This window comes from Thermobia domestica, chromosome 4, assembly GCF_964235325.1.
Source record: "Thermobia domestica chromosome 4, izTheDome1.hap1.1, whole genome shotgun sequence".
Taxonomy (NCBI): domain Eukaryota; kingdom Metazoa; phylum Arthropoda; class Insecta; order Zygentoma; family Lepismatidae; genus Thermobia; species Thermobia domestica.
The window spans coordinates 214,004,359-214,029,731 of record NC_137457.1 but is presented as its reverse complement, the minus strand read 5'-3'; the positions used below and the strand labels follow the sequence as shown (position 1 = coordinate 214,029,731).

The 25,373-nt window shown below is 35.1% G+C and overlaps 1 protein-coding gene across 4 annotated transcripts in view; it reads left to right on the top strand.

Annotated features, from left to right (window-relative positions):
- The first annotated feature begins 23,053 nt into the window (after positions 1 to 23,053).
- Positions 23,054 to 25,373, top strand: part of Lpin (phosphatidate phosphatase LPIN) — a 220,792-nt gene continuing 218,472 nt past the window's right edge. For 3 of the 4 annotated variants that reach the window (XR_014131204.1, XM_081755471.1, XM_081755472.1), the window contains exon 1: positions 23,054 to 23,533. Coding sequence is in view for 3 of the 4 variants with exons in the window: in XM_081755471.1 (XP_081611597.1) it covers positions 23,354 to 23,533 (180 nt within the window). In the remaining variant the exon portion in view is untranslated. The remainder of the gene's footprint in view (positions 23,534 to 25,373) is intronic. The other variant, XM_081755470.1, reaches the window with a different exon arrangement.

Sequence of the window (25,373 nt, the reverse complement as noted above, 5' to 3'; positions counted from 1 at the left end):
TTTCCGCAACGCTGGATCGGAAGAGTTTCCAATCCACAGTTTCGCCCGACCTTACTTGTATCGACTTTTTTTTCTGGAGCCGAATTAAGGATCTTGTGTATGTCAACCGACCAACAACAATTCGCAACATGCAAGGCCGCATTACAACTGCATTCGGGACCATCAGCGTGGCCGAGTTGGAAGCTGATGCTCACAATTACGTACAGCAAATAAATCGCTTTATTGCTGTTCGGGGACATCACTTTGAACATTTGGGAAAGCTAGGGGGCGTCGACTACACTCCGCAGAAGGTAAGCTGATTTTTTAGCTCTTTACTTATCTTTCTCCAATGGCTTGATTGAAACGCCTCAGCTTTCTGTCCCGATGTTTTGACCCATGCTTTGGCAACAGCACATTCGGTTCGTCTTTTTTTTCGTTGCAACCAATAGTTTCTTCTTCCGTTTTGTTATAGCATCGTACATTGTTCCCCATCATATTTCTGGTCATCCACTTCTGTCGCAGCCATACGGAAACCACTCTTTTCAAATATGGCTTTTGTCATTAGTTCCCTATTTAGAGCTTCATTCAACAGTAGCAAATGTACCTCTGCTTACTGTTACAGTATGTACCCTCCGCCAGTCGTGGTCTCTTGTTGAAGCCATTGTTCTCGCCACTTACACGGTGTGAACACGAAAGGCTTTATTTTACATATATAAAATCTACACACAATTTCGGTCTACTCTTTCCGCCACCCAACGTTTCGGTCACCCAACCGTTTTATTATTATTATTATTATTATTATTATTATTATTATTATTATTATTATTATTATTATTATTATTATTATTATTATTATTATTTTAAAGAAAATTCGAATCGCGTATTCCCTCGTCTTACGACTACAATATCAGTACGCAATTTCATTCACTTTGGTCCACACTTGCCTTTCGGACGTCAATTGTCAAATTTTGAGTGGGCGCTTTTGTCCATAAAACTGTTTCTCCTCAAAAAATAAAAAAAACGTATTCGTTTATTTTTTTCGTATTGTCCCTATACAAAGTTTTGTTGCAATTCTTCATGTTCTTTAGGCACTTCTGACAAATTGTTATTAGCACTTTTAATATTTCGTGGTCAAAGGATTGGAGGTGTCAGTGCCTGACGCAACCGTTTTTTCTAGGAAAATGCGAAGCACGTGTTCCCTCGTTTTACGTCTACAATATTTGTGCACAATTTCATTCACTTCGGTCCACTTCTTCTTGCCTTTCAGGAGTCAAGTTTCAAAATTTTGGGTAGGGGCTTTTGCCCCCTAAAATCGTTTTTCCGCAGAAAATAAAATACACGTATTCGTAGGTTTTGATTCTTCAGTGAGGGGAATGTTAAAAATGCTCCGAAAACATCGCTAAAACATAAATAGTTGCGTCCTGCCAAATTAGTCAAAATATCCTGGATAGAAGGAACCGGAAAGTAGTCAGGAACCATTTTTAATGACGTATCTCGCATCCTCAATAAATCGATACTGTCCATTCTTTTTACCAAGCATTACCGGAGAATTATATGGACTAATATTGGGCTCAATGATCTTACTTTTCAATAAAATATCTACTTCTTTTTTTGATCTCATCCCGTAGATGATATGGTATGGCAAATTGCGGGCGACTGACTGGAATATTGTCTATTAAGTCAATTTTATCCTTATATCCTTTAGCACTACCATAATCAAATTCATTCCAAGAAAAACTAGAATAAAATTCCTCTACTAAATCATGTAATTGCTGTTGTTGATGTGGCAACAAATCTTGGTTAACATTTACACGGTATTTATCATAACCTTCAGTAAGGGATTTTGTATCTACTGAATTGACTTGATGGACCTTATAGTTAACGCAATTTTGTTTCTTAAAGTTGGTATCACTGATAACATGCTCGGCAGAACCCAAAACAACATCTTTTTTCAAACACAGTTTACTTTTAGTAGGATTAATCACAGAAATTACTGGGTGAATTTCGTCTACAACTGATTTACGCACAAAAATTTCTGCCTGCGTATCTATTATCTCATTAGGAACAAGTAAATTGCGAGTACCTGCAAGATCATTTACTTTCTTTAATGTAACCTGAACACTTGAATTTGGAGGTGAAACTACAGAGCGAGCCACTAAAATTTGAGGTTTATATAATTTCGGTATATGGTTAGAAATTTCATCAAAAGATATGTATGGCGGCAATTTAACTCTTGGAGGAATACCAAATTTCACAAAACTGAAAGAATTCTTATTGTGATCAACCATTGCAAGATGATTTTTCAAGAAATCTTGGCCAATTATACTATTATACGGAAAATCTTTATACACTGTAACGCCCCATTCCCCAGGAGTCAGAGGTTGAAAACTAAAAAAAAAAAAAATCCTGAACCAACCCCGGACTCCACCGAAGAAGGGACTACGGCAGGTGGATTCGCGCTGCTCAAGCTCACCTGATTAACTTGTGGCTAGACTGTGATTATCCAGTATTCACTCTAGTATAAGGTTAAACAGCAATAATAACAAAAAATAACCAACCAAAAATTCAGTTTTCAAATAACAAATTTTATTTCAATAAGTATAGGTGAATATTTGCTCAAGCGTTTGAAGAACAAATATTCACCAACATGATTAAAAATATCCAAAAAAAATATTTAAACAATGTAAATAAATTCCGGAGCAATTAACCAATTTTTCTTTATACTAAAATCTAGAACCTTCAGATTGAACCTTGAATTTATAGATTTCTCTCAATATTTTTTGGCTAATAACAATTCGCAAAACTAGCAGAGACTCTAGGAAAAGAATTTTCAATATTTCGCACCTGTTCAGAGAAAATATTTTCTTGAGGAAAATATCTTAATTGATCAATATTACTAATTAAAGAAATTCAAACCATTCAAATGTTTTCAAATGCATGAAAATGCAAGAAAATATATTCAAAAAAATTTGTTCTTTACTGATTTTTTTTTTGTCTGGCAGTATTCGGAACTCTACCTCTTAATTTTTTTCCGCGAGACAATTTTTTTTTAAATACAATTTCTTATTGTGCAAAACGAGGTCCTTATCACAGATTATACTAATATAACCACAAATTAAAGAAATCAATTCCAGCTTAGTACGATTTAGGACCCAAAATTTCAATCCAATTCAATCAATCTGTCCCATTCAATTTCCTGAATTCAAATATACGAATTTACAATTTCAACCCTCTTAATAGCCTCTTCAATTCTGTCTATTCAAACTTTGCAAACAGCATTTCTGAAAACCAGTTTCATTATACCCAAAACAACTGTGACTCCGAGTCTAATAATGACGTGAGAATAATGACGTGAGAGAGAGTTTGCATTAAACCCTAAGCTCTGATCAAACAAATTAACATTAGAAAAGGTAATTCAATGAATACTGGACAATCATACCAAGAATTTCCACTCAAAACAGCATTTAAGCATTACTAGTGAGGTGAGTCTAAAAATTGGGGGGGGGGAATTTTCAATATTTTGCAAAAAATCTGAAAATATCACTCTTATTCTCTGGAAAATACCCGAATACATGTCAGCGATTGAATGCAAGTTATATTAACCCATTTCCAGCTCATTAATGATACTACGTAACCAACTAAACCCATATGTAGACTACTAGTTAACTGCGAACTTACCAGGATTAAACGAAACGCAATTTAGCTCCAGCAATATTTTACCTTTGTAGATAATTTTACTTCCCTCTGGTTGGAACAGCTTATGTCCTATGGTCTAGTACTGACTTTCTGTTAACTTGGGCCCGAGACGAAGTGAGTATAATTGATTTTTTCTTTTTGAGAAAAAAGGCGGAAAAAAAATAGCTTTAAGAAATTACAACACATTGAAATCCAAACAATATAATCACAAATTGGAGCAGATTGGAGTCACTTTAATGGGCACTTTTGTCTGACCACCAAGGCTCACTCAAGCACCGTCTCCTCGATGCCAGTTTAACTCCATTAAATTTCAAGAAAAATACTTTCCACAAGGGAACAAAATTCTCCGAGATCACAATTACTAACAAAACACTCAGCTGTGTTCACTGAAAGCATTTCAATACACTCACTTCACCTTTGGCCACTTTTATTCTTTTCACTTTTAACTCTGCATTCAACTACAACACGCGCCATGCAAGCTATGAAACAACACACGGTGAACAAGCATACGCGAGCCCAACTCCACCAGCGGAGGTCAAAACAGCAAATCAGCCTTAGGAGGCAGCTGCTTCGAAAGCAAGACTCGCCATACAGGATTGGAAATTCTCTCTCACGTTATTATCGCTCGTTACATTTTTTTTTCTCTCTCATTTTTTTTTAAAAAAGAAACATTTTCTTTCAAAACGTCTGATACCATATAAACGTTAAATAGACGTTACTGTAGACCCACATATAATGCAAATACATCATAATTAGATATAATTATCTTAAATATCAATAATATTTGACTAGATATTATTAATACAATTTTTGCATTTAATCAGGATTTACATTTTTTTTTAAATTTCAGTCAATACAAATCTCTATTTCCATGTAGCTGGAATGCTACATCCTCCACCGTCCAACAAAAAAAAATCCAGAGCAAGGATTTTTTTGCCTAAAAATACAAAGAATCACAATTAGTTAAACAATACAATTTTAGAACAATAATATAGATAAACCCAAACATAGTAAATAAGATCTGGAATCTAAAGTATTCAATTTTAACTTTATAAATATTTTTACAATAATATTTCCATTTAATTACCCAAGTTTAACAATTAAAAGAGAATTTGGATTACCATGGCCATAGCAATCGTTAAAATGAATGAATCCTAATAAATATAGAATTTACAATAATCTAATTCAATTTTTAGAACCAACACAAATTTAATTAGAAATATTAATTTATAAATTCTCTAATATAGTACTTATTTTTAATTTTGATGTTTCGATTGGATTATCAATTTTTACAGAGAGAAATTTTAATTTCTACGCTCCCGGAACAACTTAACCTCAGAAACGTGAGACTTACGATATGAATCTTGAGTATCCTCTTCGTTAGAAACCAGCAACGTATTTAGGGTTAAAAATCTTCTAATTACGAAAGGACCATTCCACTTCAAACTCAGGGATTTGGTGATTTTATCTCTCAGAGATGACTTAATATGGGTCTTTATCAATACCTTGTCACCAACTTTCAAAGTAACTTCTCGTCTTCGTTGCATCATTAGCTTCCGTCTTCTCTCCCAGCTTTTCTCCATGTTGCTTATGGCTGCAGTCCACAAGTCAACCGAAGATTTACCACCATAATCTGATTCTGCGATGTTCCATCGTATTTCAAGAGGTGTATAATTAGGACGTCCATAAAAAAGCTCGATGGGACACATCTTCAAACCAGCATGTTCACTGATGTTAAGAGTATATTGCAGATCCGGGACCAAGGATGACCAAAGATGTTGTTTACTCGAAAAATAACAACGAAGCGACGATTTTAGGGTTTTTATGAATCTCTCAGCCGGATTCCCTTCTGGGTGATATGGACTTAATCGGATGTGCTTAATCCCGAGCCCAAACAAAAACTTACTAAAGTACTCCGATACGAATACTGATCCGTTATCGGTAGAAATTGCTTCTGGGAAACCAAATCTGGTGAAAACATCTTGCAACTTATTGGCTATGATCCTGGAACTAATTGTCCTCAATTTCTCAAGAATGACGAAACGACTAGCGTTATCGACTCCAATTAATATAAATTTATATCCTCTTGAAGTTGGCAAGGCCCCAATGATATCGAACATCCAATGTGAATTAACACGCTTGCTGAATTGTGACATTAGATGACCCATTTTCTTCCTGTTATCCTCCTTCGATAATTGACAATTCTGACACGATCTCACGTATTCATTCACATCTCTTACCATATTATTCCATGTAAATCTTTTCATCAACTTCTTCAATGTTTTGTAAGATCCCGAATGTCCACCAACCAACTGATCGTCATGATGATATTCAATCAGGAGTCTTCTCAAATCTCTAGGAATAACAATCTTAAAAGGATTTATGGCTGAATTTGTTCGCTTCATTAAGATCTTCTTATTCAAAACATATCCTGGGCAAGCTTCACCTTTCTCCAACTTGTTAATTATTTCATTTAACTCTGGATCTTCCCTCTGAAGAGCTTCTATAGGTTCTTTCACCAAAGGTAACCGCCACAGGTTGGCAAGCTTCATATTGTTGGAAAATGTAGCCAAACCAACTGGACTATCCATGATATTAAATTCGTAAGGATCATAGACCCGTGTAAGTATGTCTGCAACTAAATTTTCCCCTGATCTAATGTGCTTGATCTTAAAATCAAATTGACATAATGTTTCAACAAACGGTCCATATTTCATGAGACGCTTTGAATTATTTAAGATCCATGTCAAGGCTTTATTGTCAGTAAGAATATCAAATTCCTTGACTAAATAATGCCTAAACCTGGATATAGTTTTTACCAAGCTTATAAACTCGATCTCATAAATAGATCTGTGTTTATCGGCTTCTGAGAGTTTCTTACTATAAAACGCGATCGGTTGGATTTCCCCGTTGCTGTTTTCTTGTGAAATGCATCCCGCGATGCTCTTTCCAGACCCATCGATGTTAACAATAAAACGCTTATTCAAGTCTGGTATTTTTAAAACTACGTTTTCAATAAGTGTATTTTTCAATTTCTCCAAAATACACTGATGTTCGGTTGTCCAAACAAATTTGTTATTAACAGATTTAAGAGAACTCAGGGGTCCCATAATCTCTTGCATCTCAGGAGCGAACTTCGAATAATAACTAAAAAGTCCTAGGATTTTCATCAGCCCTCTTCTATTTCTCGGAGGTGGAATATTACGAATAGCAGAAACCCTTGCAGGATCTATCTCCATTTGATCACCACTTATAACATATCCAAGGTAATTAATTTTGTTATAAAACAATAAGCATTTATCAGGAGATATCGTTATATTATATTTTCTAAATCTTTCAAAGACCTTTTCCAAGACCCTCCTATGTTCTTCAAGTGACCTTGAAGAAATTAGGACGTCATCAAAAAAAACTCTTACTCCTTCTGACTCTAGATCTCCCAATACTTTATTCATTACCCTAGCCAGAATGTTACTACCAGTCTTTATTCCGACTGGAACTCGAGTATACTGGTAACACCCTTTGGGGGTAACGATGGTTGTTATTTCACGTGATTTTTCATCCAAATATATTTGGTTATAAGCTTTACGGAGGTCCAGTTTGCTGTGAATTGCTTTATCGGCAAGGCCTGCTAAACAAGATTCTAAATGCGGAGACGGATAACCATCATTCACAATTAACTCCTTGGCCCTTACATAATTCCCCACAATTCTAAACGTATTATTCTTGTTTTTTACTAAAAAACAACTACTAGCATAATTACTGTGGTCAACTTCCACCAATATGCCTTGTTGGATCAAAGTTTGAATTTGCTGATCAAATTCTTTTTCTTTATTTCGTGGGATGGGAAATGGTGTTTGCTTAAATGGCTTATTTTCACTTAAATATAGCCTACCTACAAAATCCTTAATACAGCCAATTCGATCCGATATTACATCGGAGTATTTCTCCTTTAACGAATCAATAAAAGCTAAGGTCCCCGAATCCCGACATCTCCAGGACTCATTGGGAATCACCGGTTTTTCCACCTGTATGTTATCAAGGTTTTTTACCTGTATTGCCGATTTCAATTTTTTATTAAAACATGAGTTATCCGGAGGCAAATATTTCCTATTCTGGCTTATTAATTTTTTAAAGTTCTCTGACTGTTCCATATCCACATCTGATGCTTCTGAATCGGTAATCTGAAGTTTTCTATCCATTTCCCCTTTTGATGTCAATACATGCATTTCAGCATCTGAAGAGTTTCCAACAGTCTTCTTGGATCCATCTTTAACAGAAATTTCAACAGCTGGTTTGCTATTATCTTCATGTTTCATAGATTCAACTCTGGAATCACTCTGTTTCTTCTTTCGCTTTCTTCTACGTTGTCCTTTCGGAACACCAGGAAAACCAGAATCCGCTCGACACTCTTCCACCGATACTTCATTCTGCAAATTAGTCGTTGCCACCAAAGAACTACTATTTCCTCCAACAGGACATTCCACATGACTTTCAGGAACTGCCATTTCATCCGAATTCAAAACAAAATTTTTAGTGTCAATTTTGTCTGTGATAAATGCTAAATCAACAGGAATCTTTCCAGAACCACTTTGTTCCCTATTTCTGTTTAAATTTTCTATCAAAGTCCAAGGTAGTTCTTGATGCGACGAAATATCACCGAAACCAATATCCTTAAACCCAGTATCCACTGACCGAGGCAACAAATCAGGACCCTGAACACCTCTTCTACCAAGTTCACACTCAACCACTGTCCTCAAATTCAACAACTGAGAGGCTGAAGGATGTTCAATTTTTAATAACTCAGTTTCTAGTTGTTCACAATCCAATTCACACTGTATTCCCTTGCTAGCAATTCCCAAATAATTTACATCCTCCTTAATAAATATCGAAGCCATACCGGAGTTTTGCCCAGAAAACCAGACTAAGTTCGAAGCACTATCGTTCCGAGTTTCGAACTGGTCACCTTGATCAACTGATCGCAACCACTTTCTTTTATCGTTTAACATACGCCGATAGTTCAAGCGAATTACCTTCTTTCCATTATTCAACATTATTCGATTGTTCACATAATCGATAACTGATTTGGTTTCACGCAGGAAAGGAGTGCCCAACAAACAGTCACATGGGAGTTGTTTCACCACACGAAAATTAACTCGCTCGAAATGTCCGGACAGGTTGATATTAAGTAACACTTCCCTATTAGTTGAAAAAGTCAACCCAGACGGAGCATTCACCGTTCTTTCATCCGCTTCCTTCACAAAATGTTCAGCCCCACAACGACGCACAAGATCTTCAGTCACCAAATTGAAACTTGATCCGCCGTCTACGCAAATATCAGTCAATTGACTATTAACTTTCCCAACAACAAAGGATGCTATAGTGCCATTTAGTTCTGATGGAATATTTCCCCTGGGACTGGGTTTCTCTCCTGTGAAATAATTCGGCTTATTCGAATGAGTCTCTGAAGATATCGAATTTCGAGACCCGAACCCCTTTTGATTCGATTTCGAATTATTTTTATTAGGATGTTCCTTAAAATTATCTTTCCCATTATCATACAATCGATTAGTTCTAGCATTACTACTAGAAAGAACAACATTTGATTTATTTTTGATATAACCCGATTGTTTATTATAATCAATTTGATTTTTATTAATCAGGACGAACTGGTCAGCTATTTCCAAAAGTTCTCTTCTATCAACAGGAATATACGCATTTAACATTCTATGTCTCTGATTCGGATTCATTCCGCTCAGGATTATATTAACTAATTCAATCTCAGGTGCCCTCATTCCTAACACATTCATAGCAACCATGACTGATCGAACATAATTATTAATTAATTCATTCAATTTCTGCCTCCTATAAACACGTTCAGATATTAGCGTATGAATACATACTGGTGTCACAAACTTTGTCAACAAAGTATATCGTAACTCTTCCCAACCAATGTTATCATGTAAGGCAGACAAAATTATTTTCAAAACTGTACCTTCACATCGCGAAATCAAAGCTGTCAGTATCATTCCCAAAGAATAACTAGTATCTAATAGGATTTCTTCGATGCTAACCACAACCTCAAACATCTGAATACTATCATTTCCATCTAATTTCTTAAAATTTCTAAATTTATTTTCTAAATATTCAGAGGTTTTACTAAAAGTATGTTTAATCATGAGCTTATTCTCTACCTGAGAAACAAAATTTGCTGATGCATTTCCTAAATCACGATTATAACATTCGGGGTAATTCAAATTAGCATAGTTGTCATAAGGTTGTTGCTCATTCCTAGTATTAACTACCCTAGGGGTTGAATTCCTGATCCTTGAAACTCTTTGATAGTATTGACCCAAATTCAAATACCTATTACTAGGTTCAGGATTCTGAACCTCGATATTACTTTCTGGACACCCTATATGATTTCCTAAAGGTGGTCCATTCAAACTTTCCGAAAAGGTTACCTGCCGACAATCCCGTCCATCATTACTTAAACTGGGATTCGCTTGCCTACTAAATCCAAAAGTCGAATCATTTGTACTAGGCATTCCCGCATTATTCTGAACTAGTGAAGGCCTATGACGAATATAAAAGCTTTCTTGAGTCGGAGGTGTAAAAGACATATTAGCATAGCCAAGACTCGAATGCTGATCTAAATCTACCTGGCCAGTCCTATCCATGGTTACAAATCCTGAGATATCAATAGGCATATCAATACTAACGTATTCTCTTTCATAATTTCGATTATCCATCCTTGAGATACAATGCTGATAAGATAATATCAATACCAAAATAAACAAAATGATTTCACTTATAATTAACATGCAACCAAATTACCACTAAAATCTACAAGCTACCAGTGACCAAATGGAAACAACCCATACAAGAACTACTAATCCAATCGAAATTTCAAAATTTAATTTAAGAAACTTTTTTTTAAATATAAATAATGATTAATACTGTTCAAATTTCCAATAATATTACTACAGAACACAACCATCAATTATTTAACCGGAGGTGGAGGTCACAAATATTTATGAAAACACAGTATATATATAATTAACAAGTGAAAATTATCTAAATTTTAACGTAATCAGGAAAATAACAAATTAAAAATTATTTGGGATTTGCTGTTTTGTCATTGTAACGCCCCATTCCCCAGGAGTCAGAGGTTGAAAACTAAAAAAAAAAAAAATCCTGAACCAACCCCGGACTCCACCGAAGAAGGGACTACGGCAGGTGGATTCGCGCTGCTCAAGCTCACCTGATTAACTTGTGGCTAGACTGTGATTATCCAGTATTCACTCTAGTATAAGGTTAAACAGCAATAATAACAAAAAATAACCAACCAAAAATTCAGTTTTCAAATAACAAATTTTATTTCAATAAGTATAGGTGAATATTTGCTCAAGCGTTTGAAGAACAAATATTCACCAACATGATTAAAAATATCCAAAAAAAATATTTAAACAATGTAAATAAATTCCGGAGCAATTAACCAATTTTTCTTTATACTAAAATCTAGAACCTTCAGATTGAACCTTGAATTTATAGATTTCTCTCAATATTTTTTGGCTAATAACAATTCGCAAAACTAGCAGAGACTCTAGGAAAAGAATTTTCAATATTTCGCACCTGTTCAGAGAAAATATTTTCTTGAGGAAAATATCTTAATTGATCAATATTACTAATTAAAGAAATTCAAACCATTCAAATGTTTTCAAATGCATGAAAATGCAAGAAAATATATTCAAAAAAAATTTGTTCTTTACTGATTTTTTTTTTGTCTGGCAGTATTCGGAACTCTACCTCTTAATTTTTTTCCGCGAGACAATTTTTTTTAAATACAATTTCTTATTGTGCAAAACGAGGTCCTTATCACAGATTATACTAATATAACCACAAATTAAAGAAATCAATTCCAGCTTAGTACGATTTAGGACCCAAAATTTCAATCCAATTCAATCAATCTGTCCCATTCAATTTCCTGAATTCAAATATACGAATTTACAATTTCAACCCTCTTAATAGCCTCTTCAATTCTGTCTATTCAAACTTTGCAAACAGCATTTCTGAAAACCAGTTTCATTATACCCAAAACAACTGTGACTCCGAGTCTAATAATGACGTGAGAATAATGACGTGAGAGAGAGTTTGCATTAAACGCTAAGCTCTGATCAAACAAATTAACATTAGAAAAGGTAATTCAATGAATACTGGACAATCATACCAAGAATTTCCACTCAAAACAGCATTTAAGCATTACTAGTGAGGTGAGTCTAAAAATTGGGGGGGGGGGAATTTTCAATATTTTGCAAAAAATCTGAAAATATCACTCTTATTCTCTGGAAAATACCCGAATACATGTCAGCGATTGAATGCAAGTTATATTAACCCATTTCCAGCTCATTAATGATACTACGTAACCAACTAAACCCATATGTAGACTACTAGTTAACTGCGAACTTACCAGGATTAAACGAAACGCAATTTAGCTCCAGCAATATTTTACCTTTGTAGATAATTTTACTTCCCTCTGGTTGGAACAGCTTATGTCCTATGGTCTAGTACTGACTTTCTGTTAACTTGGGCCCGAGACGAAGTGAGTATAATTGATTTTTTCTTTTTGAGAAAAAAGGCGGAAAAAAAATAGCTTTAAGAAATTACAACACATTGAAATCCAAACAATATAATCACAAATTGGAGCAGATTGGAGTCACTTTAATGGGCACTTTTGTCTGACCACCAAGGCTCACTCAAGCACCGTCTCCTCGATGCCAGTTTAACTCCATTAAATTTCAAGAAAAATACTTTCCACAAGGGAACAAAATTCTCCGAGATCACAATTACTAACAAAACACTCAGCTGTGTTCACTGAAAGCATTTCAATACACTCACTTCACCTTTGGCCACTTTTATTCTTTTCACTTTTAACTCTGCATTCAACTACAACACGCGCCATGCAAGCTATGAAACAACACACGGTGAACAAGCATACGCGAGCCCAACTCCACCAGCGGAGGTCAAAACAGCAAATCAGCCTTAGGAGGCAGCTGCTTCGAAAGCAAGACTCGCCATACAGGATTGGAAATTCTCTCTCACGTTATTATCGCTCGTTACATTTTTTTTTCTCTCTCATTTTTTTTTAAAAAAGAAACATTTTCTTTCAAAACGTCTGATACCATATAAACGTTAAATAGACGTTACTGTAGACCCACATATAATGCAAATACATCATAATTAGATATAATTATCTTAAATATCAATAATATTTGACTAGATATTATTAATACAATTTTTGCATTTAATCAGGATTTACATTTTTTTTTAAATTTCAGTCAATACAAATCTCTATTTCCATGTAGCTGGAATGCTACAACACTCGGAAAGGATGACTAAAATACTGTCCTCCTAATTTGAATTTTACCATAGAGATTTGATCACTTTCTTCAGAATTTTCAGTGATGCCCGAATAAAAGTCGTTGCTTTGAGTATTTTATGCTTATTACTTAAACTATTACCAGAAATTATGCTGATAGTGCTGCCTGGGTCCAATAAAAATAAATGTAACTTGTTATCAAGCATTACCGGAGAATAACAAGTATACTCAATATTTACTTTAACATGAGGCAAATTGGCTTCATATTGAATAGGCACATAATATCGCTTACTATTTCTAATATTATTACACATATTACTGTCTGCTTTATTCCTATTATTCGACTTAACATTCTGATTTACATTGACTGTATTAACAGAAGCAATGGCTGTATATGAGAGGAGGATGCAAGAACATGATTTCTTCGCTCCAAACGCGAACGCTCATAAGATTGTATACACAGAGATTTTCCTTTGTGTGCGTAAAAAACTTTTGCGAGCGCAGTTCGTTGCACGAGACTTTCTAGTTGGACTTTGATATCGTCTAACTGAGATATCAAGGTATTTTTTCCTTCAGGCTGAATGACAACTTCATTTACGTTCTAAGTATTAAAATTTGAAGTATTTTTACTGTATAACATTATTACCAACAGGATGTATATTATGTTCGTCTGTTATTGCCAAGGACTTCGATCGCTTACTACGCATGCTGACAAGAAAATTAATTATTTCCTTTAGACCTAAGAACTTTGCTAACTCAATAACAGTTTTAAGTGATTTTCTTGCCACCACAGAATAAAAAGAAGGCTGTCCCGTCAATTATCAAGTTATTTGTTCGGTCAATGGCATTTTCGGATAGTACTCTAGTATTAATTTCCACTTATGGAACATGTAATCTAAAACAGGTTCCGAATCTGACTATTCCCTATTTCTCATTTCTTGCTCTGAAACTTGCGAAACTATATTATCTTGATAAGCATCTATTAATTTCTTCTTAATTTGAACATACATAAGATTATCATATTCTGCGGTCGATTGTAAAGCTAACAAAAAGGCGCGAGCCCCATCTTCTAAGCAATGTGGCAAAAAAGTGACGTTTCTGTACATCACGAAGGTTATGAAGGATAGGAAAATCCTCAAAATGATTTTAAAATGACTAAACTGATTCGTTCAATTTACCAGAAAATCTGGGGATTCTACTAAACGATCTAACGCAGATGAAATAACTGTAGTATTCTCCATTATAGCTATTTTCTAAACCACAATTCCTAATCACACTAATAAATAAATATCTACTATATATACAGTATATCCATCACCAGAATATAAATGACACTTCTTATATACTAACAGAAATAAAAACAAAATATAACTTGGCAAAATCTTCTCTTCTCACCCACAAATAAGTCAATAAATAAAAAAAAACAATAAAACGAAAGTTACTCCAACTGAGCAAATGCACAAACGTAAAGAGGGTGGGCGGGTAGGTTAAAAGTAACTCTACTCAATTTCTCTCAGCAAAAACTATAAATTACACTGTACTCGTTACTCAAAATGCATCGTCATTATATCAACTCAATAGGATTTATCTTTTAAAAATCCCTAATATGTCTGACTTGTCTATCGAAAATATTTAGAAATTTGGGATCGTTACAACGGCGTAAGACTCCCAGCATCTCCGTCATGTGTCGATGAGCACATGTAAAATATTTGGACATTTTAGGATCTTACAGCATCTACCATCATGTGTCGGTGCTGTGCCATCAGTCGTAACTCAGAATAGCCTCTATAATACTCATTAAATAAATGCAACCATTGGTGATGAAACTGATGCACAACACGGTACTTAACTGCGAAATTATGGTTGAATTTAAATGAAATTCAAATGTTTTAATTTGGAAAAATGACTAGTTGGGGAAATAGGTGAGAGAGAAATAGGTTATGATTAAAGATAAAGGAAGAGCACTAGCCTGATATCCAATTAGACTGGTGTCGTCCTGATCATCTGAATGATGAATGGTCTTCACTTGAGGAGCCTGGATGTACTGGAATCAGCCAACAACTGGACTGCCAGGGGCGTCGAGTTCTCTCTTGACGATGCGCCTTTCACGATGATGTTCTTCTACACCTTCATGCTACTACTGAGATGTCAAACTCAAAATGTGTCTGTGGCGATGAGCCAACAGAATGGTATTCTCGGGATATGTAGTCGGTCGTCCTCCAATGGTGCGATCTGCTAGCCTCCGATGATCCTGCACCTTCCTTAACTTCGTGGCGAATACCCCCTGTCGATGTGTCCTCCGTGGTTTTGTCTGACTGTAAAGTGATGACTCTGACGTTCAGTGAACTTGGATATGTCAAGCTGGGCAGAAAGGAACACGCAAAGGTGAAGGAAACTAGTCGAGTTTATTGACAATTTCGAAAGTGACAATTAACAAATACATGCTTATTCAAACTGTCTGGCAATATACAACATTAATAAAAGTTTTGTTCCGTTGGATTTTAAAGAGTTCATGATACTGTCGAAGATAATCGTAAAAATAATGAAATAGAATTTAACAAATTAAATTAATAGTTCTCAGTCATCTCACTGTCACATCACTGTAATTATACAGATACTTCACAGTACCAAATGTCGGGTACCTAAAAATTAGCTGGGACATCTAAATGGCACATGCCTAGCACATCATGTGCTGTTAGAGACGGAACCTACTGATTAACGTGGAATCCGAACCATATGAGCTCCCACCGGGAATAGAAGACCAACTGAATACGTAAAAAGTACCGGTAGTGACTATTTTCATGAATACATGTATCATATAAATATATCTTCGTCTGATACTAAAATATTATTACTATTATTATTATTATTATTATTATTATTATTATTATTATTATTATTATTATTATTATTATTATTATGTTACATATTACTTGAGATGCAAACTATTGTTGCAGTATTGTAGAAAGAATATTGCCAAACTGATAATGCTTACGAGAATTGTTAGGTATCTACAGGGGTGGATCTACTCTTTCCACCCTAGGAAAGCAGTAATTACGTAAATTCCTGTTCCACTCTACAAATAAAACACTGTTTAGCACATATAGCACTGTAACATGATTAAATTTTAAACTGGAAAGTAAAACTTTACGAATTATTTCTTCTGTGAAACAGATAATTGTTTAGCTTTAATGGAAATATTATTTTTATCAAGAACATTGAACGTTTAAAAAAACAGTGATGGAAGGGATTAATTTTTTATACGGGTCAAAACCAAAAGCTGTCATTTCCAAAGGCAGTGGAATCATAGGAAGTAAATATAAATTGAAACCTCTGCTGAGCTAGTACTCACAGAACAGTATGTTATGTTATAAACATTTCTTTTAACATTTTGATTTTGTTTTATGCCAAGAGGCACTTACAAGGTCAGTACAATATTGTCTGTTAACGTGTAAAAATTGCCTGAAGCAAAGTGGAACAGAATACTAAGCAGTTGTGCAGTGCTCACTTATAAGTTAAACAAAGGAGTGGATCCTGGCTGTTAGCAAATAAAAACTACTATTTGATGAGCTGTTGGAGAAACCAACTACACATACTGATAGAAATAGAAGCTACTGCTAGAAATAGAAGAGATTCAAATTCTTCAGCAAAAGTGAAAATATGCTTTGTAGCAGTGGTTTATTTGTGGATTTTGTAGAAGGGGGGAATATTTATAAAAATTGCTACTAAAACATGCAGTTGAATTATTGTACTTTAAAACAGATTATGTAGCCTATGAAAGGGGGAAAATATCTTTCCAGGCTGAGAAGACTGAATTAAACTTAGAGACAGGAAAGTCAAGACTTAGAAGGGGGGAAATTCCCAGGCTTCCCTGGCTACAAATAAATCCCCGCTTCGTAGCAATTGAATCCCGACCCTATGAAAAATTATTACCGCAGCGTGATTCGTACACGGACTCTCACGTTAGTAGTCCATGACTTTACCGTCTGAACAGTAACTATTTACTTGCTTTCGTCTGGAATATCAATGCACTTCGGGCACCACTTTAGAACAAGCGAAATAATTAGAATGATGGGATTGACAGTTTGAACTGTCTACTATTGCAATCCTCGTTGGGCATTACAACATTACGCAAACTGTATTTTATATACAACCATTACTATACATTTCACTTTCATAAAGTTGCTCTTATGATAACAATACCGACTTCCTAATTAAATTCAATGTATAGATAATTGTTTTTATTTGAGTTGATTTTGAGTTTAGCATCCTTTTCAGCAGTGAGGCATCACTAATTGCATCAAAGTTACAATTTTCTCTATTTCGGCATCTCGTAACTTTGAAAGAACGCGTTTTTCATCCTATGTTCATATGGGATTTTTATATTGTTTAGGTATGACGATTTCACCAGTGGATTTTCATATCTGGACGTTCCTTGATACAATCACCAGTTATTTCTGTTGTAACATCTTCTGGTCCAGTGATAAATAGGCTTTTGGTGGAATCTGATGGCAACCCTTCTGTCATTAGATACTTGCAGATCAGCTGTACTAGTTGTACCTTATTCTTCGTAACATTCGCACAACTTGTTGGGAGGGCAAGGACGTGTTGAAAGATAATTTATGATACCTGCTACATGTTCATCCTGTTCTGACGCTTTTTATTCCTTCTTTGGTGCTGTACTCCTTGTATTTGTCAAATATCAGGTACACGTTGCATTTGTTCAATTTTTCAAGCACATATGACCGATACAATTTTATGAAATCAAGAACAGTTCAGTTAGATGGCCAGTTGATCACCCACAAAACAGCACAACCATCAAGTATGATAGCATCTTCGTGCTTGTACGATCTCATAGACTTCTCTACCTATAATATTTGTATCAGTTTTGACTTACTTTTGCAGAACCTGGAAGTCCCATATTCATCAAATAAAGATGTGGGGACAGCGGCAAGCTCATATGAAATCACTCCTTTAGCATCAATATCTCTTGTAGATGTGAGACACATTGCACGCGTGTACAAGAGTACTGTGTCAATGACACCATTACTAGCTGTTCTTTTGCGTCATCGCAGGAAACATTACGAACCGTTGTTGAGATTGGATCGTGAAAACCAGTTGGTAGTTTATCTTCGTAAGAATACAACGCCTTCTCACCTATCTCAAAAGCATTATCAACATTCACTTTCTGGGAACAAATTTTCCCTGTCACAATATTCACAATAGTATTTGGGTGATCATCGGTCTTCAGAGGATCTATACAATGAGACAGCTTTTCCTTTAACTTAATTCAGTCTGCAGCATCTCCTTTTACTCGAGATGGCATTTCTTCCTTATGCTTAGTTATTTCCATATCTCGTCCAGCATCTCTCATGTCATAAATGTCATTTACTAAACGACTGCAGGTGTGAAGGCTAAAAGCCCATCGCTTCACTGCTGATGGATTTAGTGTAAGTCCGATTATTCCTCCTGATCCATGGCCATAACGCATAAATGTATTCTCAATGAACATGTCTGACCATATAGCATTCTAGATACCTGGTTTGTGACGCAGAACATGTTCGCCTTTCATAAATCGTTCTAGTATTTTACTTGGAAGTCGCTCCATTGACCGCAGATAAAGAAGACCATATCTAGCGTAATTAACGTGACCAGCAGAAAAAATATGGTAACATCAACCTTACAGCAATCTTACAGCAACTATAATGTAGCATTTAAATTATAAAGAAAAGCTACATTGTTTATTAAAACCGGATTTATGGAGTATAACTACTATTTTGGTGAAACTAAATGCATAACATTTTCTTTTAAATATCTCTTATTTTGTTTCTGAGATATTTTTCCTAAATTCTATGAAAATGCTGCCATCTGCGAGCACACAATTAAGATATTTACGATTTATTATTACTCATGTCAGTAAATATTTTTTTCAAAAATATGTTTCAGAAATGACAACATAAACTTCTTTTGCAGCCGCCATATTGGGAGCCATATTAAATATCTCGATTTGTATCAACTTCATAACATTTTGGTCATTATTATTGGAATCTTCACCCCAAGAAACATATAATTTGATACCCATCTTGATAAAATATACAAAAATATTCCTATCACTTTTACAGCCGCCATATTGGCCGCCATCTTGAATTACTCAAAATGCTCAAGGTATACATTTGTACACCCGGCAGATTCAGGTTCAGCACCCTCAAATGAGGTAAAAACCGCTGAAAAGCATTTGACATACTGAAATTTTTGGTTTGGTCCAAAAGTAGGGTTTTTCCTCCAGACTAATATAACCAATACTTTGAGAAAACACACAATAAAATTTCTGCATACATAGACCTACGTATTGAAATACTGTATTTAGACTTTATATTATTGCATTGCAGTTACTAAGAACAAAAACATTATTTTGATTACGTACTATTATACTTTATAATTGTTTTAGTAAAAACATGTAACACTCTCTATGTTTGAAGTGTGTAGCTTCTGTTACAAATCTTGAGAAACATATTTTTAATTGATTTTAAAAATACCTTACTCAACCACATTGGCAAACTACTAATTTTCATTATAATGAATTATTTGTAACTGCTGCATCATACAGTTCATACACTTCTTACTTACTACTATAGTATTACTATATATATGCTAAATTTGTGTTACATTTTGTGATAAAGCTGTCCTTGTTTTACTTAATACAAATGTATTCAAGAAACAGCAACAAGTAAGCAATACTATTAACGCACAAGTTATTCACAAAACAAGTTTCATTATGTCCGGTTTTGATTCATTTTCGGACATCATCTGTGGACTTGCTTCTTGAACTATCATGTACCCCTCACATTTCTCATGCGTATAGACTTTTGCTGCTGCCTCTGTGACTTGTTTCATACACCTTTCTATAGATTGAGCGTGATTTGGCTACTATGGTACTTACATCGGAACGTCTACAAATTTCTTTACTACTACTGTTGAAAGTTTGCATGTCAAGGGAGGTTCATAAACACCTTTAGACCAGTCGATCATCTCTAGCACGAACGAGGCATTGGGATCGATAGCAGGTGTTTTCCTCGGACGTACAGAGAGATTTCCTTGTACTGACTCACTTCTCAAGTTAAGTATCTTTTGAAGTACAGCATCCGCAACAATCTTCTTCTGCATATTAAGTCACTGCAGTTGAAACAAGATGTGGCGTGGCCCTTTTTCCCAGCAATGCTTGACTTTGATGTTGAGCCAGCAGGGTAATAGACACTAACAATGTATTTCACTATCCGCCTAAGATTTATGAGATATTTAACGTTAAGTTCATGTTTAAAAACCCACAAACGACGCAGTCTATGTGCTGTAGTCAACCATCTTGAATAACTGACTGGACCAATTTCAAGAAGCGCCAGATCCCATAGAGGTTTTCCAGTGAGAATGGCTTGTGTAATCTGATATCCGTATGCTTGATCTGCAGATAAATCTTTTACGATATTTTCACTCAGCGCAATAAGAGGCTCTCCAATTGGGAGTTTTTGCTATGAAGGATCGATTTCAAGTCCAGTAACTGCGTCTAGCATATCTCCAATAGTACCTTTTCACTGATTGCTAGACTAAATTATGCCATCCAGTGTTGTGATTAAATGTCGCAAAGTAACCCGCTGGTGTGAAAAGCACACACTAACCAATTTAGCTTACGATCGAATTTGACTTCTACCCAATGCATAGTACGACCTTCCCAACCAGTGTTGACGTAGGTAGAATCACCTCCAATTGCTTGGAAGATTTCATCAATGCCCTTCTAAAATCTTCAAGATTATCAGGAAAAATTTCAGCTGGCTTTTTATTGTCACAATCTTTCTGAGGAGTGAAATGATAAAGATAGCGTCCACCTGGCTCGCTGTAAACAGAATAGTGTTGTTCTCATATAATCCTAGGGAACTGGTGGTTTGAATTTTCTACTACCAACCTAACGTTCGTAATATATTCACGGCCGTCAAAGAATATACAGTCGATTATACCTTGCTGACAGAATTCATCAAATTCTTGGTCCACGGATTTCATTATTTTTTTCTTGTGCTCTCTTCACTTTATTGTGATCAATCATAAGTCTTTGGTCTTTGTCAGTCATCAAGCCACATCCATAAGGGCGGCAATAGATGTGGCACGAAAGCCGACACCATACCAAATGCTCTGCATGGCAACGTAGCTTAATGAGGGGAAGTTCAGAGGGTAACAATGCCGGTTCCAATCAAATTACTCCTATGTGTAAATGTATTACGTTTTGTTTTTGTCTTAGAAGTCATTGTAAAGAAACATCAAGAAACCACGATGTTAATATAAGGACTAGTTGAAAAAGTTTATACACTCAAATTTGAAGCTCTTAATCTTATACCCTTGGAGATATTATATAATAAATGTGAAAACTTTATCACCTGTTTAAAATTGAAAATGTATCTAATTTAACGATTGTAGAATATAAATTTGACATAATATTAAAACTGTAATTCAGCAATGTGCAAATAGATAAAACTAATCTTAACAAGCATGTATTTCTGCTCAATAAATGAAATACAACGCTGGCGTCATCTATGAACAACAAAATTAAATTTGTAAAAAAAAAAAAAAAAAAAAAAAGATCGAAAATGACAAAACTTTGGACTGATATCTACCTAGCAAAACAACATTATATCGAATTTGTATATATATGCTTCAAAATACAATGTCAGGTATCAACTTTTTAGCACCCCTCATTTTAAGATTTTGAAAATTGAAAAAATCGACATGCACTACGTGAGCTGCAGCACTACTGTTTTCCATTAATATCCTGATATGTGTTGTTGCGGGTGAAGTGCTTATGCTTGTGGATGATTTGGGGAATTTAAAATTAATATAGCCCTACATCCGTTTTTATTTGTTTCTTTGAAATAGTAATACAGTGTATGTGTGATATGCGAGAATCGCATATGTAAGGAAACCGTAGCCTATATGTAAGGGAAATATGAAGCAGAACCACTCCTATACTTTTTCTTGCATTGTATGAAAAACATATTGCATGAATTAGTATTTTTCTATCAAGCATTACACCAAGGTCCGTAGTCAGAACACTAAGACATAATCGTTTAAATAAGGGCGGGATAGTTTTTTTTTTTTGAGGGGGGCAACTTGAATTTACTTTACACTCATATATACATACAACAAACAGTTGCAAGTTTCAGGGGACTGGGCGCCTCCTAGCTACCCTCTAGCTACGAATCTAATTTCAGCCTACCCATTTCGAAACTTCACGTTACGTACTGAGGCCTAGCTATTGCTTTTTCTTTCTTTGTGAAAAGTAGCAAATAAACCGTTTCTCGATAATTCAGCTAAAATATATATCTTAGTTTATCTTAGCTACTTTGTGAACAGCAGGAAATAAACTGCGTTTCTTGATAGTCCAGTTATTTTAATTACATTTTGAAATAATATGAAGAATTAACCTATACAAAATCCTATCAAAACTGATGCGGTTTGATAATCCTGCAGTTTTCAATGTCATAACAACCAAGCTAGAATGAAAGAAAGAAGTTTTCATATTCCATAATGCGGATTCTTTTAAATGTTGTAAATAAAAGTCATTTCAAACTTCAAAGAGCCTACTTCATTGCAATATATATAATAGAATTTAGAAAACTAACGTTTATTCCTAATAAGTCCAATTTTTGTTTTCGTGATCGTGATTTAAATCAATCCACCCTGCTAAGAATATCGTAACATCTGGAAGGGATCACAAATGGAACATTCTGCATCTAAGCAGAATCCACTTATATTATCACTGCTAAAGGGAGGGGGCTCGAGTCGGATCAGCTTTCTTGGAGTATAAGCAGTTTACAATATTTTTCCCACCTTACCCAAAAATATGCCAAGCAACCTATATAAAATTTAATATTCCCTCTACGTTGTTTCCTGCTGTTATGTTTCTCTCGTCCTCAGTTAAGTATAGTATCAAGGTTTTGATTTAAAAAAAAAAAATCTTTTATTTACAGATGACAGTGCAAAACGAAGAAAGCTCCTGCAATCGTAAATGTACGCAGGCGCTTGTAACATTCAATTGTAGTTGTGAGGTTGTGATGTGAATGAGTATGATGTATTTGGATGTTTCTCAGAAAAAAGCACAGTACGAAAGTAAAATGTGTTGTAATTATGTATGTGAAGCTAAGAACATTTCCCACAATTTCATTTATGTAGTCCTTTTGTAATTGATCGAGTGTGAATCTAGAAGTTAACTAAATTATTTTCTACTACGTATATGGAGAAATGGGACATTAAGCTTTCAGAATGAACTATATTGGAAAGTTCATCAGTAATTTCCGTGATTTTTATAATGAGATAAATGCTGCCACACTTACAGGGGCAATTGATGTGGTGGTGGTTGAACAACCAGATGGTACCTTTACATCTTCGCCATTCCATGTCAGATTTGGCAAGTTAGGGGTTTTGCGAAGTAGGGAAAAAGTGGTAAGTGCAAAGTTGTAAATTACTTTTCATCTAAATAAATTTTGTCAATTAGTGGTAATAACTGTGAGTACAGGTTTACTGTTGGCGCACCACTAGAAAGAAATTGAAAAATTACAATTATTTCACTAATTTCCTTCTTCTTGTCACCTATAAGGTTTCCAATGGGCGACGTGAATATATGTCATTTGTCATAGATAAAATTCAAGGGGCCACCAGAAGTAGTTGAAAAATTTGTGCAGTTTTACTATACGGATCCATAGTATAGTAGTAGTAGTAGTAGTAGGAACGGGTTAGAATCCCCGCAGGGGTTTGTTGGGTTCTGTTCTCGACATAAAATGAGCAAATTAAAAGACCCCCAATTTTTTCCGTATATTTTACAATCTGTGGATCCGTATAGTAAGACTGCACCAAAAAATTAAACCTTTTACGATTTGCGTATAAGACGCCTGTTCAGGTATCGTTTGTTTCGGGTGCTATACTAGCTTAGGAAAGCATAGATTTGTAAAATTTGCGAAAGATTTTTTTTTAATTTATTTTAAATATATAACAAGGACCATGTATAAGTAATCAAAATGTGTGGGAACAACCGTAAATAATCCAAAGTGTATTCTTGTCACCACATAATATGGCATAAGAAAATCATGATAAACACAAATGTTTGTGCAGGCGTATTTTAGTGCAAGGTAACTTCTTAATTCCTTGTAGAAGACAGTAAGCCTTTAAAAAGAGATTTTGTTCCGCAGAACGCGACCAGAATCTGGAATATTTAGAGGAAAAATTGGCCTATGTTTAGTTGTAGGAGGCAACCTTATTTTCGAAAAACTGTTAGAATTTCACTTATTATTAGGTTAGGTTAGTTTAGATTACCTTAGGCTAGGTTAGGGCTAACTACTTGCATCATTGTATTCATATTGCCTTATGCGCGCTTCCGGTAAGTACATATAGCAGGCTTTCCAATGCTCCTATATTTCCTATTTTTCCTATAAATTTGCGCCTCCCTATAAACTCCTATATTTTAACGAAATCTCCTATATTTTGTAACATTGCTACTTCCACTTAACATAAGGAAATAATGTGTGGGTAGTTGGATGCCTTTTCTCTTCACAGTAGGGTGGTTGAATGGAGAGCACAAGATAAAGCATGTCATGAAAATAATCGTTACAGAAGGATTAAAAAATTCTGAAAGACAAATTGTTTGAAGCCAGATTGCATTTCATCATTTGTACATCAGTTATTTTTGATAGATTTCTGTTTCTTTCAACACAAAGACTCACTAATTCATTTACTCTACTCAGAGTTATCAGAGCTAATCAGAATGCTGCTATTGAAGTTTGTCAAGCTAGATGTGTTGGGGAAGAAGGCGAGTACTGATTTATCTGCAGTTGATTTCAAGAACTGCGAATATCATCTGCGGCAAGGTGAAGTTGGAGTGAGAGCGCAAACTGTAATAGCTAACTGCTCAGAGCTACAAGGGAGGGAATTCAGGGAGAAAGTGAAGTAATTCTACATTTGTGTGGTTTCCTAACTGCTTAAGAAATTACCAATATCGAAACGATTGTTGAAGTATCTGCAGTATCTACATACACTATTCAGAAAGGGGATTACTTGTTTATTCCTTGCACGGATTTTGGCAAAAGAAATGAAGCATGTCTTTGCAAATTGTAAAAACATCGATGTCTTTATGAGGGGGGGGGGGGGGGGATGAGTGTGGTGATGTCAGATACTTACCCGTGGATCAATACTGGGCAAGAGTATGTGATATAAGAAATTCATATGGAACAATTAAATATCCAATAATGTCTAAAGTGGTCAAAGCTTGCCTGTCAGTATTTCATGGTTG